The 18,068-nt window shown below is 39.4% G+C and overlaps 1 protein-coding gene across 1 annotated transcript in view; it reads left to right on the forward strand.

The window, feature by feature from the left end:
- Positions 1 to 8,113: 8,113 nt before the first annotated feature.
- OVOL2 (ovo like zinc finger 2) overlaps positions 8,114 to 18,068 on the forward strand; it is a 28,042-nt gene continuing 18,087 nt past the window's right edge. The window contains 1 exon segment of the mRNA XM_081324175.1: positions 8,114 to 8,324. Within this exon segment, the coding sequence (XP_081180301.1) occupies positions 8,225 to 8,324 (100 nt within the window). The 5' untranslated portion in view covers positions 8,114 to 8,224.

The raw sequence follows: 18,068 nt of genomic DNA on the forward strand, positions 1-18,068 counted from the left end.
GTAAATGCATAGTAAACTAAGACACTACTGAAAACCATTATTTAACAGAATAACAGAGTTGGAAGGGACCTCGGAGGTCTTCTAGTCCAACTCCTTGTTCGAGCAGAAAACTCTATCATTTTAGACAAATGGTTCTTCAATCTCTTCTTAAAAAGAAGAAAAAAATCTTTTAAAAAATGGCTTAAAAAACTTACTAAGTTTCTTTATTCAAAGGTTTGAAATGGCGGTGAACTTAAAATGTTCTTTTAAAATCAACATAAGATTAGGCAAGCATGCTTCTTGATTTATACACTTCACCCTTAAACAGTTTAGCATCTCTAAGCCAGCAAAGAGAAACCTGTCTGAACCAAAGGCAATCTCACATAGCACCCTGAATCTTGGTTGTTGCTCTAGGGCAGGGTTAGGCAACCTCGGCTCTTTTATGTGACTCAGGAATTCTGAGAGTTGAAGTCCATGACTCATAAAAGAGCCGAGGTTGCCTACCCCTGCTCTAGGGTATTTCTGAAGCTGAATCTGGAAATTTCAGTTCATATTGCCACAATTTGACAACAGGGCTAGATTGATTATGATAATTACAGGATCTGATTACTCTGTAGTTTTTAAACTTATAATATCAAGCTGAAATACCTATTGGGTATTATGGGCAGTAAATAAAGGAGCAAGAGTATCATCCTTCATCCAGCCTGGCCAGAAATGGAGAGGATAGCCATTGGAAATTGCAAAACTGGAATAAAGTGTTGAGCTTCTGGAGTAGGTAGGAAAACACTGGGCAAGGAAAGGTGGTGGACCCAAGGGCCATGACACTGAAAATTGGTTCTTGCTAACCTGTTGAAAATGTATTTTGGGAGCCCAGGACAAAATGGTTTCACAGGGCAATGATCAGCTGCTGGAGGAGAAGGGGCATGCTGCTGGCCAGTTGGGGTTAGGGCTGTGATAAAATTAGAATGAACCACTGCAAATCATATGCTTTGAAGGGCTTAAGATAGCTCATGATGGAACCTTTTAGTATCAATCAATAAGCCACACCCAACCAGGCACCACATAAATACTAAAATCACACATTCTGGTAGAGAGAAGTTCCCTGAGGATGAGTACAAAAGCTTGGAAGACTAAATCTCTGGTCCCAGTGACCAACCCAGATTGGATCCTGCAACATTATACTGGGACACATATATTTTCCCTCATCCCTGAGTGTACTTGGTTGCAACATATGACTTCTTTTTTATCTTATATTCACCTAGCATCGTGTAGCCACTGTCAAAAAACCACACTTATCCATCTCTTACATTGACTTGCTTTCTTGCTTATTATTGCTCTCTTGCTCATATCCTCTTTCTCAAATGGTGAGGGCTGTCTACAGGTGCGGGCAGGTGGGCTGCCTATTTCAGCCAGATCCTCTCTATCATCCAAGCTGCCTATTGAGGTAGTCTCTAAAGGTATTTATGTCTTTATTGTGTAGTTTTTTGATGACATAAAGGAAGTGTACTTGTAGTTACAGTAGATCTAGGCTGAGGTTGATGGTGAAATGAACGTTATTGAAATCATGATGAAGTTTGACAGATTCATTGATACTGAATGCCACTGCATTTTATCAGCCACTGGGTGATAGTTCCTTATTTGCATACAGACAACTACCCAATATGAAGCAAATTTTCAGAAGGAACAAGAAGACCTGCCTTGTAAAAATGATCCTTAAACACCATTAGGTTGAGAAACATATAGTATACTAGAAGCCAAGTGAAATACAGTAGTGCAAAGCTGGAACTGAAATTCATGCACCGAAATTCCAAGTGTAACTTTTCCCTCCCAAAGATTCCTCCCATAGTAGTCTCCTTATGTCCAATCAAATTTAAATGACATGTTTTTAGAATGGCCTCCTGAGGAATGTAGAGCTGCACATCGTTCCAAAACAGTGGACCTTGAGACTGTGCTTGGAAAGGAATAATGAACTTTCATTGCCCCGAAGTGTACACCCCTGCCATCTGCCCTCAGAGTCCATGTCAGACTGGCGTTGAAAGAAGTTCTTGAAGTGTAGTAGTGGAATATTGAGGTGACATATGACATTCTGCCCCTCTTGAGAAAATGGATTAATCCTGTAATAAAGAGAGAGAGAGAGAGATGTTAGTAACTGGGAGAGCGAACAGAAATTACTTAGTGAGATTTGTTTGAATAACAATTGTGAAATTTGCATAACAGCTTTGGGGCTCATACATGTTGGCAGCCACCCATTCAGCTTTGGATGAGCAGAAACGTTTCCATGCAATTAAGTATTGGAGCTTGCCTCTGCAGATGCATGAATCAAGGATTTATTTTACTTCAAAGTGTTGTTAGCCCTCAATGAAGTCAGGAGGAGGTCAGGATTCTGCTGGTGGACGTAAAGGTGAGATTTTTGCTGGTTTTAGTAAGCTACAGTAGAAGACTGAATGTAGTCTTCTTGAGGTTCTTGGTTAATTTCAGTACAACAATCACTGGATTGATGATCCTAATTATGGGGAAAGGACCTTTGTATTTAGGTCTTAGTTTTTTTTTATGGTTGTCTAGATTGTATGTACCTGGTGGAAAAATTGTCCAATTTCATATTCTTTCTGCACCAACCTTTGCTTGTCAGCATATTTCTTGTAAGTTTTCTGGGTGTCATCAAGCGCTTTTTGCACTACTGGCCAGGTGGTTAGTAACTGTTTCACCCATTTGGCTAAAGAAGTGCACTGGGGCAATTTTTATGGAAGTTCAGGCACTGCTACAAAATCTCAACTGGTAGTGACTCAGAAGGAAGCGAATCCAGTGCTGCTATGCAAGGTATTGTTGTATGCCATTTCTGCAAAAGGGAGCAGGTCTGTCCAATCATTCTGCTGATAATTAATGTAGCATCTTAGGTATTCTTCCTGTACAGTGTTGGTACTTTCACAGACACCTATCACCTGTTCGTCTGAGAGTGGTGCAAGGAGCAAAGCCTTTGGGTGGTGCCTAATAATTTTAAGAATTATTGCCAGAATGGGGAGGTGAATTGCACACCTCAGTCAGAGATGATCTTCTCTGGTGTCCCATGTAGGTGGTAAATATGTTGAACAGTTTTGCCAAGGTCTGTGCAGAGGGGATCCTTGGACATGCCACAAAATATACTTGCTTTGAGAAGAGGTAACCCTAATCATGGTGTTTCCAGAAATCTCAGGTAGATCTAAGATGGCGGCACTTGGAATGACTATGGCTACATTGGTGAATAGTTTTGAGAGGGATATTAAGGGATATAGGCCACATGATCAGGAAGGTTTTAATGTGTTTGAGCAATGTGGTGGAACTAAGGTAACATACTACTGACAATCTTTGCTGGCATGGTGAGTTTCTAACTGTTTTGGAACTGTTGGTGAGACCGTTAAAAGTCGTTGGCGCTGTTTGAATTTGTTGTGCCAGCAGCAATATCTGACTGCTGGCCTAATGATGGATTCTATTGCAAATCAGGGCTGTTTCCAAAGGAGGCCGAGGAGGAGAGGTCCCGGGGCTTATGGAGTGAAGGAACTGGATGAGGCTCTTGACAGGCCCAGAGGAAGAGAGAGAGGCTTTTGGAGGAGTTGGTGGCAGCGGCAGCATGCTCCAGGGGCGAAAAGAAGCAAGGCCTCTTTAAGGAAAAGGTGGAAAAGTCAGGATCAGAAAAAGGAAAGAAGATGAGGTTGTCATGCAGGAATACAAGCTAATTTGAGGGGTCATCCACATGGAGCTCCATTTCCATCTGTCCTGTTTGCCATTGTTCGCTCCCTAGAGACTAAAATGGACGATCTGAAACTTGAGCTGGCCACGAACAAGGAGTGTATATCGGAAGTGGTGACCCTTTGAGAGCTGTATGCAACGAAATTTTATTTTGATGTATGCCGATTGGTGTACATTCAAAGTGACAATAATTCCACAATGAATTTCATGGAGATCTCTTTCCAGGAGGCTGACCTGAGAGCATAAGCTTCTTTCCCCCAGACCATCCCCCAGACAGTCTTATGCTACCCTCCCGGGTGGAAAGAATTTCCTACCAAATATTTTGTCACAAATGCCTCAGTATGACTGCTCTAGAGCAGAAATAATGAAACCGTTAATCCTGTCTTCCCAACTGGCTGCTCCAGTAACTACCAAAGCATAGGCTAAGGAACTACAAAGACTAGAGTCTAGTCTGCAACCCATGGCTCCGGAGTCGTATGCGGCTCTTTCAGCCGTCTCCTGCGGCTCCCAGTCCTCTGCCATATGCAGTCCCTCCCTAAAAAAGTGGGACTAAAAAAGTTCAACCAATCAATTCAAATATGCAGGGTAGGTGCATATCTCGCCTTGGCTCCACTCTTCAGTCAAACCCTGTTCTGCACATGCGCGCATGTACGCACATGTGCACACATTTTTTGTGGCTCCCAGTTTTTCCTTTTGTGAGGGAACCGGTTCCGAGTGGCTCTTTCACTGTTTCAGGTTGCTGACCCCTGGACTAGACAATGAAGTAACTGCGGGCCTTAAAGCCATTAACAGAGGGATAGAATCAAGATCACATGAAGTATTAATACCATTTTACAATGCCTTGGTAAGACCACACTTGGAATACTGCATCCAGTTTTGGTCACCACGATGTAAAAAAGATGTTGAGACTAGAAAGAGTACAGAGAGGAGCAACAAAGATGATTAGGGGACTGGAGGCTAAAACATATAAGGAAAGATTGCTGGAATTTGGATCACATATCTTAATGAGTTAATTAAGAAATAAAATTATATATTCCAAAGGAGGACCAAGACCTTACCCAGCCTAAGAATTATAGACCTATATTGCTTTTGAATACAGATTATAAGATTTTCTCAAAAATATTGGCTAATAGATTAATGCAAGTTTTGAAGCAAATGATTCATAGTGATCAGTCTGGATTTATAATTGGAAGATATATGAAATATAATGTAAGACAAATTGTTAATCTAATTGAGTATTTGGATAAGAACAACCAAGTCCCTGCGGCATTGATATTTTTGGATGCTGAAAAAGCTTTTGATCAGTTGAATTGGCAATTTTTATTGAAAGTTGTTGATAAATTGAATTTTGGGGATAAATTTTTACATTCTCTTAGGGCTATATATCAAAAACAATCAGCACAAATTATAATTAATGGGGGATTAACAGAGGCATTTAAAATTGAAAAAGGTACAAGACAGGGATGCCCACTATCACCATTGTTGTTTGTTTTAACATTGGAGATTTTACTGATTAAAATTTGTGAATCAACTATAATAAAGGGAATAAAAATAAAACAGAATGATTATAGGTTAAGAGCCTTTGCGGATGACTTGGTTGTGACATTATCTCAACCGATTCAATTGGTTATAGACTTGATGGAAATTATAACTCTATATGGGAAAGTTTCTGGTTTTAAGGTAAATAATAATAAGACTAAAATATTATCTAAAAACATGACTATGAAGGAAAAGGAAATGTTAGTTAAATTGACAGCTTATGAAATAGTGAAAAAGGTTAAATATCTGGGAGTATATATTACAGCTTCTAATGTAAAATTATATAAGAATAATTATGAGACATTATGGTTAAAAGTACAAAAGGACTTAAATAATTGGAAAAAATTACAATTATCTTTGCCGGGGAAAATTGCAGCTGTTAAAATGAAGGTTCTACCAAAGTTTCTTTTCTTGTTTCAAATGATACCTATTTTGAAAAAAGATGCTAATTTGGACGATTGGCAGAAGGGTATTAATAAATTTATCTGGGCGGGGAAAAAACCAAGAGTTAAACTTAAGATTTTACAAGACGCACGGGAAAGTGGAGGACTTAAGACGCCTAATTTGAAATTATACTGTGATGCGGTGGTTTTAACACTGGTTAGTGATTGGCTTAATTTAACAAACAAAAGTATACTTCATCTTGAGGGATGGGACTTATTATATGGGTGGCATGCATATTTAATTTATGATAAAAATGTTGACAAGGCTTTTAAATCTCATATTTTAAGAAGTGCTTTATTGCATGTCTGGAAAAAATATTATAAGTTAAATTATAAAATACCAATCTGGGGGATTCCTGGACACGCGATAGAGAGTGTATCTATGGGTGTGAATTTGGATATGATTTCTTATAAGGAATTACTTAGATTGGTAGGGAATGATTGGCAATTGAAGTCATTAGCTGAGTTAAAACAAGAAAATATTGTACAGTCCTGGTTTCAGTATGCTCAATTGCAAGCTAGGTGGAAGTTAGATCAAAAGGTTGGTATTACATTAATGGATGAAAATTTGGTAAAACAGATTAAAGATCAAAATCGAGTGCATATAAAGAGAATTTATAATGCTTTAATAGAATTGGATTCGGAAACGGAATTAGTTAAAGATTGCATGGTAAAGTGGGCCCAAAATATTCAAGAACCAATCCCACTGGATATATGGGAGGTAATTTGGGTTAGAAATGTAAAATTTACCCAGGCCCAAAACTTAAGAGAAAATTTTTATAAAATGTTTTATAGATGGCATCTGGATCCTAAAAAGTTGTCTTGCATGTATCCTAATTTACAGCCTAAATGCTGGAGATGTGGCAGTTTGGATGCTACTTATTTTCATATCTGGTGGACTTGTAGAAATATAAAAGCTTTTTGGATTAAGATTTGGTGGAACATTCAAAAGATTTTCAAGAGAAAGATAAAGTTTACTCCACAATTATTTTTATTGGGTGTTATTACAGATTGTGATACTAAAGAAACTAACTTAATGTTGAATTTGATAACAGCTGCAAGGTTATTGGTAGGGCAATATTGGAAGAAGGATTGCTTGCCTACTATAGAAGAATGGATGCTTAAAGTGTCAAATTTAGCAGAAATGGCTAAGATTTCTGCTTATTTGAAGGATCATTCACAAGAAAGATATATTTCGGTCTGGAGAAGATGGATAGATTATATTCAGAATAAGTATGGGACTAAAAAGTTCCATTTAGCCTATGAGTAAATTTTAGATTGTTATTATTATTAATAGTTTATTATAGTGGAATTTTTATTAGTTTTAAGTATATGGTATTATTATTATTATTATATTAGTATTAGTATTGTTTAATAACTTGGATATTGTATTGTTTAATAATTTGTATTTTAATTTGTTTATGTTTTTATTATTACTATGTATACTGTTATTTTGCTTGTATTTATGTTAAAGGGGAGTTAAAGTGCATTATGAACTTGGTTATTTATATAGTTGGTTAATGTTAGTTAGATTATGATTATTGTATTTGTAACCCTGTACTCAGCTCTGGGAAGTGGGGGAGGGAGAGGGTGGGGTTTAGGGTGGGTTGGTTTTGGGGAACTTTTATAAAACTTTTCAATAAAAAAAGAAACAAAATTATATGAACAATTATATTCTAGGCTAAACTTGGTTTACAGTATAACATATTGAATTAATTACTATATCTGACTTCACCCATTGTGCTAAGCAAAAGTAAAGCAAGACATGTTGTACCAACTGTAACATATGAATCCACTCACTGAAAACATTAGAAGAATGCTGTAAAATAACATCCTAACATCATGGAGGCTACTTGGGAAGGAACATCAAGTTAGAGGGAAGAAAAGGTTTCAACTGTCAATCTGTAGTTAAGAATTCTATTATGTACTTACTGTATGTACTTCCAAGTGCTGCATGTACTTTGCTCATATACTTCATACTAGTCTCAAATCTGGCCCTCGTCCCCCTTGTTTCTATTTAAACGAAGTACTTTGGAATATACATCATATAAATCAAAATAGACCCAATCCTGTTTCCAGGACTCTGGACAATCTGTGTCGGTAAAGTGAAGTTAGCTAATGATGCTTTCCCCCAGTAAAGGAAATTCTACAATGCTGGGCATTTCTCCCCCCCCCCGCCCCTTCTTAATTTTAGACGTTACATTCTTTGCAAACGTTCATGCCTAAAGAAGGGTTGGAACAAAACAGAGCCGCTCCAACCGGTCAGACAGGTAAGAAGGCTTGTTGACACCGTTATGTTTGCAGCACGCATGCTCCTTCCCAAGTTTCCTGGTGGTACCTTTACTCATACACCTTGTGAAACTTGGGGGGTGGGGGTTGAGGGGACCTCCTTCCACTACGCCTCTGTTTTCTTGTTTTTTGGGGGGTGGGGTGGGGGGGGAGAAGCTTCGGAGAAGCAACGGAGTAGTTCTCCCGAGCGCAGGTAGATTAGAAACGCGTCTCACCTACAGGATAAGCAAGGTGAGGTTCTAGCGCTCACCATGCCTCGCGTTTTCCTTGTGAAGAGAAGGATCCCGCTGCCTGCCAGTCGTAGCTGGGACGAGCTCCCAGACGAAGAGCGAGCGGATAACTACGTCCCAGGTAAAGCGAGAAAAAAAACAAAACCAAAACCCGCTCCTTCTCACCCCAGTCCCCGCTCCTAGTTCCTCTTCTCACGTCTGTTCCCCATTTTCCCCGATCTTTATAATTATTTCACTGAAGTAGCTAGGATTAGCGTTTAAATTATCGAAAGCATAGAATAAAACAAAGCAGAACGCCGGAAGCTTAGGTGGACTCGTATTCCGAATAAATGATTTGATATTAGTGATAGATAATAAGAAAAAGAGCTATACGCTTGGGCTCAGCGATCCTGTTTGAATCGCTTCGCAGTTTAAGATTTCGTTTAGATTTTTTTTTAAAAAATCAGAACATGCTGCAAAACGAGTGTAAGATCTTGATGGAAAGAAATACGGCACAACATAATCCGGTGGATGATTTGCTGGTTTTTTTACGAGAGCGTGATTAGGATTCAGCTGCTTTCCTAGAAACTACGGTAGTAAAATAGTAGCACAGTGGCCTTTCGTGGTCACATAATTCCGTGGTGGTCTTTTTTTTGCTGTTCCTCTTACACTTCTCGAAAATCAGATGGGGCTTGGGGCAAGAATTATTAAATAATTTTGGTCGGTTCCCCCAACATCTTTCAAGAGATCTGCAGACGCGTGACATAAATCCGACCCCACCCCGGGTCTTGAAAGTACAGACAATACACGTGGAAAAACGAAGGACGCCTTGCAAGCGTTTCGCAGGCGAATATTCGCAGTTTCCGCCTCTTCAAGCGATCTCGTGCCTTTCCCAATTTACGGCGAGTGGGCGAATTCCAAGTAGTCCGGCACGAGCTATTTGGACTTTGCCTTCTTCTGACTGTTTTAAGTTCCGGATTGCAACCGTTAGTTAGCCGAGCGCCTCCCATTTCGAGCGAGGTGCCTTGTTCTGAAGAGCGCCAAATCAGGCCGGGTGAGGGATTGTTAGATTATCGTCTTTTTTTTTTTTTGGTTTGGTTTGGCGAACGAAAGTCCAGATTGTGTTGTTCCCTTTGTGCTCAGTTAACAAAAGAAATATTAAACGCTGGCAGGGAGTGCGGAGATTAATTCCTCCATTAATTTTTACTATTGAGCCTAAGATTTGATCTTCCCTTAATGCTCCCAAATCTCAGGACATTCTTACTGAATTAGAATTATACATCTCTCTTTCACTCACTCAGCTAATGGATTTGATTAATTGTGCTAATGTTTTATGATGAGTTCTCAGTGAGGCAATCACGCTCTGACAACTCTCCTGACCTCATCTTCCTTCTCCTCCTGCTCGTCATCATAAGCAGCAGCCTATTTCTATTTTGCCTTTTTATACATAACTCAAATAGGGACGCGGTGGCTCAGTGGGTTAGGACGCTGAGCTTGTCGATCAGAAGGTCGGCAGTTTGGCGGGTCAAATCCCGAGTGCTGTGTAACAGAGAGTGCTGTGTAACAGAGTGAGCACCTGTTACTCGTCCCAGCTTCTGCCAACCTAGCAGTTTGAAAGCACGTAAAAATGCAAGTAGAAAAATAGGGACCACTACAGTGGGAAGGTAACAGCATTCCGTGCGCCTTTGGTGTCTAGTCATGCCGGCCACATGACCACGGAGACGTCCTCGGACAAGCGCTGGCTCTTTGGCTTTGAAATGGAGATGAGCACCGGCCCCTAGAGTCGGAAACAACTAGCACGCATGTGCGGGGGAACCTTTACCTTTTATACATAACTCAAGGTGATGTACACTCACCTAGCCTAGCTGGATTTTATGTCAAAAGGAGGCCTAGAACTCAAAGTCTGGTTTCTAGTCTAGCACCTTCCTTGGTACGTCAAACTGGTGGTAGCCTGTTAAATTTAACTAGTGTTTTCTCCCTTATGTAGTACTGTTAAAAGACAACCTCAGGACGAATCCACAAGCTTCCTTGCTCTGTTTAAGGATGGCCCGCTAACCATTTCCAGAGATCAAGCTGCTGCGGAGGCAGTGCAAGGATGGCTTCAAATACTCCACTTGGGAAGTTGCATTTAAAGTCTGCCAGAGTTTATTTTTTGGGAGACTATTTGTTGCACATATGATTAAAGATGTGTTTGGAAAAATATTAGGAGATACAGACTTCTTTTATTTATTTGTTAGCCTCCATTCTCCACCTCACCTATTTCTCTGTCTTTGCCTTCGTTATTAACACTTCATTTTCTAAGCGGTGTTTTTTTTAGGCTCATCCCCACCACCTCTCTCTGTTTTTGCATCAACTTCTCTCCAGGTTTCTAACAAGGTAGAAAAGAGTTAACCAGAGCTCCACTTTTTCATTTGGGAATGAAGAGGGCAGAGATTTGCGGTTTTATTCCACTTTATTTGTCGGTTTTAATCATTTCCTCATAAAGTAAGAAATCTGTTAGTCTAGCAGTTATTCAGTTGAGTTCTGCCACTTACCAATAAATGTAATTATTATTAATATTAATAAAATAATTATAAATAATTAAAAGGATAAGAATGAAAAGTTCATTATACCATCAAATTGGTGGTAGCCCTATGAATAAGTGTCATGGTTCCAATAAATGAGACCAGAAGAAATAAGAACTCTGAGGCAACTGATTTCCTCAAATAACACTTTTAATGACTACATAATATCAGCATGAATAAAAGTGAAACCAAGACAGAAAGTTATCCTCCCAAAAGGTTACAAAGTAAAAGTTGAACTCCCCACCCATTGATGTGTCATAAATCACAATCCCTAATTAACACCTTTGGCAGGCTTCCTAACAGTAGCTCCAGTCCGCCAAACACTCTGGCTTCTTGATCTTTGTTCCCACAAGAAAGTTATTGTTTTGACTAAAAGAATGCAGTCTCCCCTCTCCCATTGCTGTGGCAGCCGAAAAATGAAGAATCATGGCTGTATTCAGAGTGTTTGAAGGTCCAACAGTCGGCTCCCCTAAAGAAGAGAGAAATTCTGTTGAAGAAAAGATTTAGAATCAGAAATCAACCCCTAGGGGCTTATTCAGATGTTTATCATAAAATTTACGTATTAATCTATCAGCTTTTATATCAGTACTTTTCACCCAGGTGGCCTCTGATAGTGGATAACCTTTTCATTGCACTAGGAATTTAGGTCCCAATTTTTTACTAGGCAATTTGAGTTTTAGATATTTTGGAGAGAGGTAAACCTTTTCCCCCACATGAAATGATCTCTGGGGTGCCCTCATCTGCCTGTTCTTTGCAACTTTTTGAAGCTTTTTCCAAAGCTGCCTTTGCATTATCCCACACAGTTTTCTAGGAAGTCACCCACTGATCTAGAGTTTGAGAAATAGGACGATCCTGAAGGCACTCAGGCATGGAAATGAATTTTCTCCCAGTAGCTATTTTAAAAGGAGTGAGTCCAGTGCTGCTATGGACTGTGTTATTGTAAGCCACCTCAGCAAAGGGGAAAAGGTCAGCCCATGTGGTCTGTTGGTAATCTACATAGTACCTAATATATTGCTCCACCAGCGAGTTAGCCTTTTCAGCAGCTCCATTAGTAGACGGATAAAAAGCCAATGACAGCCCCTGCATGGACCTGATAAGTTTCAGAAAGTCTCTCCAGAACCTGGCAGTGAATTGCATCCCCCTATCTATAATCTGTTTTGGAGCTCCCTGGAGTCACTGGATTTCACACATTTTTTGATGATTTGTTTCTTATGTGCCTGACGTGCCTCTTCCTGTGCCTTATGGGCTACTGGCCAAGTGTTTTGGAGTTGTGCTATCCACTCTGCCAAAGAGTATTAGAGGCTTTTCTTGAGGCAGCTTCAGCAAAGCTTCAAAGTCCTGACCAGGGGCCATCTTAAATGGTGATACTATGCACAGAATTATTGTATGCAAATGGTAGTTGGTCAGTCCAATTGTCTTGCTGGTAATTAATGTAGCACCTGAAGTACTGTTCCAGGACTGAATTTGCTCTCTCACATGCCCCATTAGCCTTGGGATGATGGGAGGAGCTTAAGCCCTGAGCAGTTCCTAACAGCTTCAAAAATTCCCACAAAAACCTTTATGTGAACTGCACATCTCAATTTGAAATACGTAATGTGCTCAGGAGCACCATACGACCTAAAAATGTGTAGCATGAAAAGCTTAGCTAACATTTTTACAGAGAGGATTTGGGGGCAAGGGAAAAATACACCTGTTTCAAAAAAGGATCAGTAACAACACAAATAATAATGTTCCCCCCTCTGTCAGGTAGTTCTACAATAAAGTCCATCGATATTTCTTTCCATGGTGGTTGGAGGATGGCTACAGTTTGTAAAAAATCCTATTGGCTTCTCCGATGCAAAAAATGGACAGCTGGCTACATAGCTTTCAATGTCTTTTTTCAAAGAAGGCTACCAAAATTGCCGCTTAATCAAGTGCAGGGTTTTCACAAACCCGAAATGTCCTGCCAACTTAGAGTCATGAGCACTTTTTTTAAAAAGTGCTGCTCAAACCTGAGAGCAGATACAACTTAGCTCCATCCCAAGCCAGTCCATCACACATGGTACAGTCATTTTTATGACCATTGAGCCACTCATCAAGCTTTAACATTTCTTTAAGCTTCTCACATCTTGGGCTCTTTTTTTCTCTGAGACCTAGTGGTTACTGGAGCTGCTAGTCAAACCACCTCAGTTTTAGTACTATTGTATTGGGACAACCTTGAAAAAGCATCTGACATAAAGTTTCCCCCCCTGGAATATAGTGCAGGGTGAAGATGAACCAATTAAAGTATTGAGCCGAATGAACTTGCTTAGGGGATAATTTGGGTGGATTTTTCAGGGCTTCCAGGTTCTTATGGTCAGTCCACAACTCGAACAGGGTTTTTGCTACTTTCAAGAAATGCCACCAACTAAGCGGATACACCTCCTTCTTGGATATACCTCCTTCTCCCATATTGCCCACCTCTGCTCAGTCTCAGTAATTTTTTAGAGGTGTACGTGCATGGTTGTAGGAGGCCCTGGGTACAGTCCCCACGGCTCAGCTGGGCTCCACTGCAAACAGCCTTTTGAGTTTTTCAAATGCCGCTTCGCACTCCATGCTCCACTTAAGTGGCTGACTCGTCTTTGGGTTGCCCTCGCCCTTAGTTTTTAAAAGGTTGGTGATTGGCAATCTGATCTTTGCAAATGAAAGGATGAATTGCCAGTAGAAATTAGCTCTGCTTCCTAGTGCAGGGAGGGGCCCACTCTAACATCCTTCACCTTTTCTCGATCCATTATCACTCCTTCATTAGATATGCATTATCACTCCTTCATTAGACATGCAGTAACCCAGGTAATCAATTTTATCTTGGTGAAATTCACATTTAGAAAGCTTTGCATACAATTTGGCTGCTCGGAGCCTTTTTAGGACCACCCGCACCAGTTTCATATGTTCTTCCATAGTCTCAGTATATATTAAAATGTAATCCAAATACATCAACACCCCCTTGTATAAATAGTCATGCAACACCTCATTAATCAGTTGCATGAACCCAGCTCCAGGAGCCCCCTGGAGACCAAAAGGGAGCACCTGGAATTGAAAACATCCCACACGGCAATTGAAAGCAGTTCTATCTATCTATCTATCTATCTATCTATCTATCTATCTATCTATCATCTATCTATCTATCTATCTATTATCTCTCTGTCTCTCTCTATCATCTATCTATCTATCTATCTATCTCTCTGTCTAACTCTCTATCTCTCTATCTCTCTATTATCTCTCTGTCTCTTTCTCTCTCTCTCTCTCTCTCTCTCTCTCTCTCTATCTATCTATCTATCATCTCTCTGTCTAACTCTCTCTCTCTCTATCTATCTAGTTGTCCTCTTTTATTGTTGCACACCTTGCTGTTAAATATATCCCCAGGTATTTAACTTTCTTAACTACCTGGAGATCTGCTTTTTCTAACAGTTGATTTTTTTTGTTCATCTGTAAAGTTTTTGACTATTACTTTAATCTTTTCTCTGTTTATTTTCAATCCTGCTACTTCTCCAAATTCTTCTATCTATGTCAATAGCTTAGGGCTTGTCTCAAATTTGAATCTTGTGCCAGTAAAAAGGTGTCATCCACACTTAATAGGGCAAAAGGAGGGATAATGTAGGAGGACAGCACCCCCCCCAAGAAAGAAATATTTTGGGGAATATTAAAAAGCAGAATATAAGTCCCATAAAAAATAAATAAATAAATAAATAAATAAATAAATAAATAAATAAATAAATAAATAAATAAATAAATAAATAATATTTCCCCCAAAGAATAATGAAAAATCTTAGGCAAAGACAGCCCCAAGTCTCCCTCCCCCAACCAGAAACTAAACAGGTCAGCTTTTAGAAATGCAGATTTGATAATCCTATTCAGGAAGGTTGGAGGCAGGAAGGGTGAAGCTGATGGGATTAGAAAGACAAAGATCCCTAGAAACAACAACTCCTCATCCATCCAACACAGGACATAGCCATCAGCCACAGCCACAGGGAACCAGAATATGACCTTTAGGACATAATAGGATTAACCCATCGCCATCAGAATACTAAAAGGGCACACTGAACCTCAGATCAAAGTTCATGCCAGAGGAACACGAACTGGTAACACAAAAGCCCAAGAAGGTATAAAAATCCACCACTCCCAGCTACCTGTGGTCAGCTGCTCCATAGCCTCATGTGTTGTGGTTCTGCTCTTCATTAAACTACAACCTTCTTTCTAAAGCAGTCTACATTTTGTTTATTCCCGGCTTGGACCGGACCCTGATGAAAATTTTTCTTTCAACAACTGCTTATTTGTTTCTTAAAGACCGCATCATTATGATGCAGTGCTTGCTCAAATGGAAGGACTTTCACTGTGAAGTCATTCCCCCCCACCCAATATCAGACATTCTGGCAGCAGATCCAGCAGAAGTGTATATATCCTCAGCTGTGTTTTCACAAAGATGTATCAGACAGCTTTGGAAATAAGCACACAAGCTTTGCAAATATATATATATATATATGTGTGTGCTTTAAGAGTTGAAGGATGTTTTTGAATACTTTGAATAGCCTTACTGTCTACAACCCCTATCCTTGGGGACGACAGACTCAGTGTTCTCTTTCTGCTTGTTATCAGGAGGATAAGAACAGTGCAAAGTTTAGGAACTGATGTAGCATTTTGGAAGAAAATTTTGTTTCAATGAAAGTAACAAGAAACAAAATTTTACTGCTATTTGGCAGGGGATTCTCCCCATAAGGTTGATTGTGTCTATTGTCCAGCACAGGTCTTACATGCAGTGCACAGAAGAAATAATTTTGTAAGCTTACAGGCTGTAAGTGGTTCCCAACTGTGTTCCATAAAACCCTGGGGGTTCCACAAAAGCATGATAGGGGTTCCACAAAAAATCACAAAAATTAAATTTAAAATGGATTTTAAAATAAAACCACATGAGGCCAACTATTTGCTTGTCAGTTGGAATCCAAGCAGCAAACAAGGAAATGTTTGGTTCCTAGAACTCTAAAGCAAAGGTTGGTTTAGAGGTTTTCTCCAAACACCCACTTGCCAGCAGGAGTTGTTTTATCACAGCCCAATTTCTCAGACCCATGCAAACTCTCCAGGGAAAGTACATGGAAGTTCAAGAAATTTCCTCATGTCTTGGTTTTTCTAGCAACATCCAGAAGGTTCTTTGTCTTATAAATACTAGCATACCACTACTGGTATACCACTAATCCCTTTATTTAGTTCAGTTCAGAGCAATGTCATGTTCGGTTCCATACTCATCCTTTCAATTGCGATTTGTGCTTGTGATTCAGTGGTGCGATTACAGTGTAACTTACAGCCTGTACATTCTGACACTATTCAGATGACTCCTTGCAACAGCCTCTGTAGTAGCTATTTTGTGCTACATCTATTGCTATCAGGTATGTAGTTACAGACTATATATCTGGTGATGACCTATAAAGCCCTAAATGGCTTGGGTCCGGGTTATCTGAGGGAACACCTGCTGCCGGCATCAAGCTCCCTTTGTCCTGTGCACTCCCACAGGGAGTGGATACCGCCGGTTAAGGAATGCCGGCGGGTTATTCCCAGGGGAAGAGCGTTCTCTGTGGGCGCGCCGGCCCTATGGAACCAACTCCCAATGGAACTTAGGACTGCCCCTGACCTTCGCTCATTTTGCCGGGACCTGAAAACTTGGCTCTTCGAGCTGTCTGGCCCAGGCTGAGGGGTTTAAATTTTATTGGGTTTTAGTTTAAATTGGGGACTTGATTTAATTAATTTTAATCTGATTTTAACTTTTGTATGTTTGTTTTTAACTCTCCCTGTAAACCGCCCTGAGTCCTACGGGAATAGAATGATTCATACTTAGTTGATTTTTCACGTTACTTCCACATTTATTTTGGGATGTTTTTCTTCCTTGTACAGTTTTTGAGATAAATGACATTAGGGTCATTACCATATAATCACTTTATTCATAAAATATCAGAGTAAAATTTACTCAAAAATTAGATGTTATATTGGAAATAAAAAGACATATTTGAATTAACTGTCAAATCTACAATGAGCCTAGCTGCAGCCATCTTTCCTGTCTCATTCTAGGTTGCCACATGGAAAGGAGTGCTGGGGGGATTTCACAGACTTTTCGCTAGTCTAAACAATATTCTGTGCCGTGGTAACCAAAATCATTTCTTACTCCTGGGACTAGGGTCAGGGCATTGTATTAGAAAGCCCGCCAAACATTTCTTCTTTTTTTTTTATAATATTTTATTAATTTTCTAATTTTACAATTAAGTATTTAAAAAGCAGTGTGGTGACTGGGTTAAACTTCTTCCCTTTTCCCTTTCAATAACAAAATCTAATATTCTAAATACACATCTTATCTATTTGAATATAGTCTTGTTCTTTTTCTAAAAGTTATCTATTTTCCACCATATTAAACCATCTAATTAATAATACAGTATCCCCAGTAATAAATCAAAACCCTTATATGTATTGTCTGGGTTAACCAATAAATCAGTAATATAGATATTTTTTTTTACTTTAGGTCTAATTTTTAAAAGCTCAAATACTTCCTCTCTTTTTCTGGTAATATCTATTATCTCATATTGGGCAAACAGAATTCTTTTTTCAATTTATTTCCAAATATTTTATATTAGGCGACCAAAATTTCCCTTATCTCAACTTCTCCCTTTTTCTCTTTTCATACCAAAGTCTATTAGTCTTGTTATATATCTTACCTATTCAATTATAATGTTACTTGAACATTCATAGTTCAAACAGGTCAGATATGCCACCCAGAAGTTCCTTCTTTGCAGCTAGGTTTTTCACAGGTGGTAACTTTCAAGGTCAAGGAAATTTTTTTCTGGAATTTGGGCTTCAAGCCAAGTCTCTTTTAGGCAGTAATAAATTGTAATACCATACTTCGCCACAAGATGTCACCAATGCCATTTAAAGTTTTTTAAGTCCAAAGTTTTTATAATAGTTTTTCAAGTCTTATTTTTTAAAAATAAAAACAAACATCTCCAGTAAGAGTAGTAACACTTTTAATCCCCAAGTTTCAAAAGCATATACATCCAATTAGATTAAAACTTGTTCTTATAGTTGCTCTGTTTCCCCTGGGTAGTTAGTCGCCGCTTTTCTTAGAGGATGGGGCATCTTTTACAGGAAAAAAATCCTTAAAGTTTCAAAGAGAGTATCAGATCTCACGCAGTTTCATCCGCGTTGCTTTAAAGGTGCTTGGTGGTGATTTTGACTTTGGCTGTCAGCAGCTTAGTGATGAGCCATATTGCTATGGCCAGTCTTTCCCCCACTGCTTTGGAAGGCTTTCATGGATCAAATGGAAGGGCCAC

Source organism: Vipera berus (genome assembly GCF_964194415.1).
Source record: "Vipera berus genome assembly, chromosome: 3".
Lineage (NCBI taxonomy): Eukaryota > Metazoa > Chordata > Lepidosauria > Squamata > Viperidae > Vipera > Vipera berus.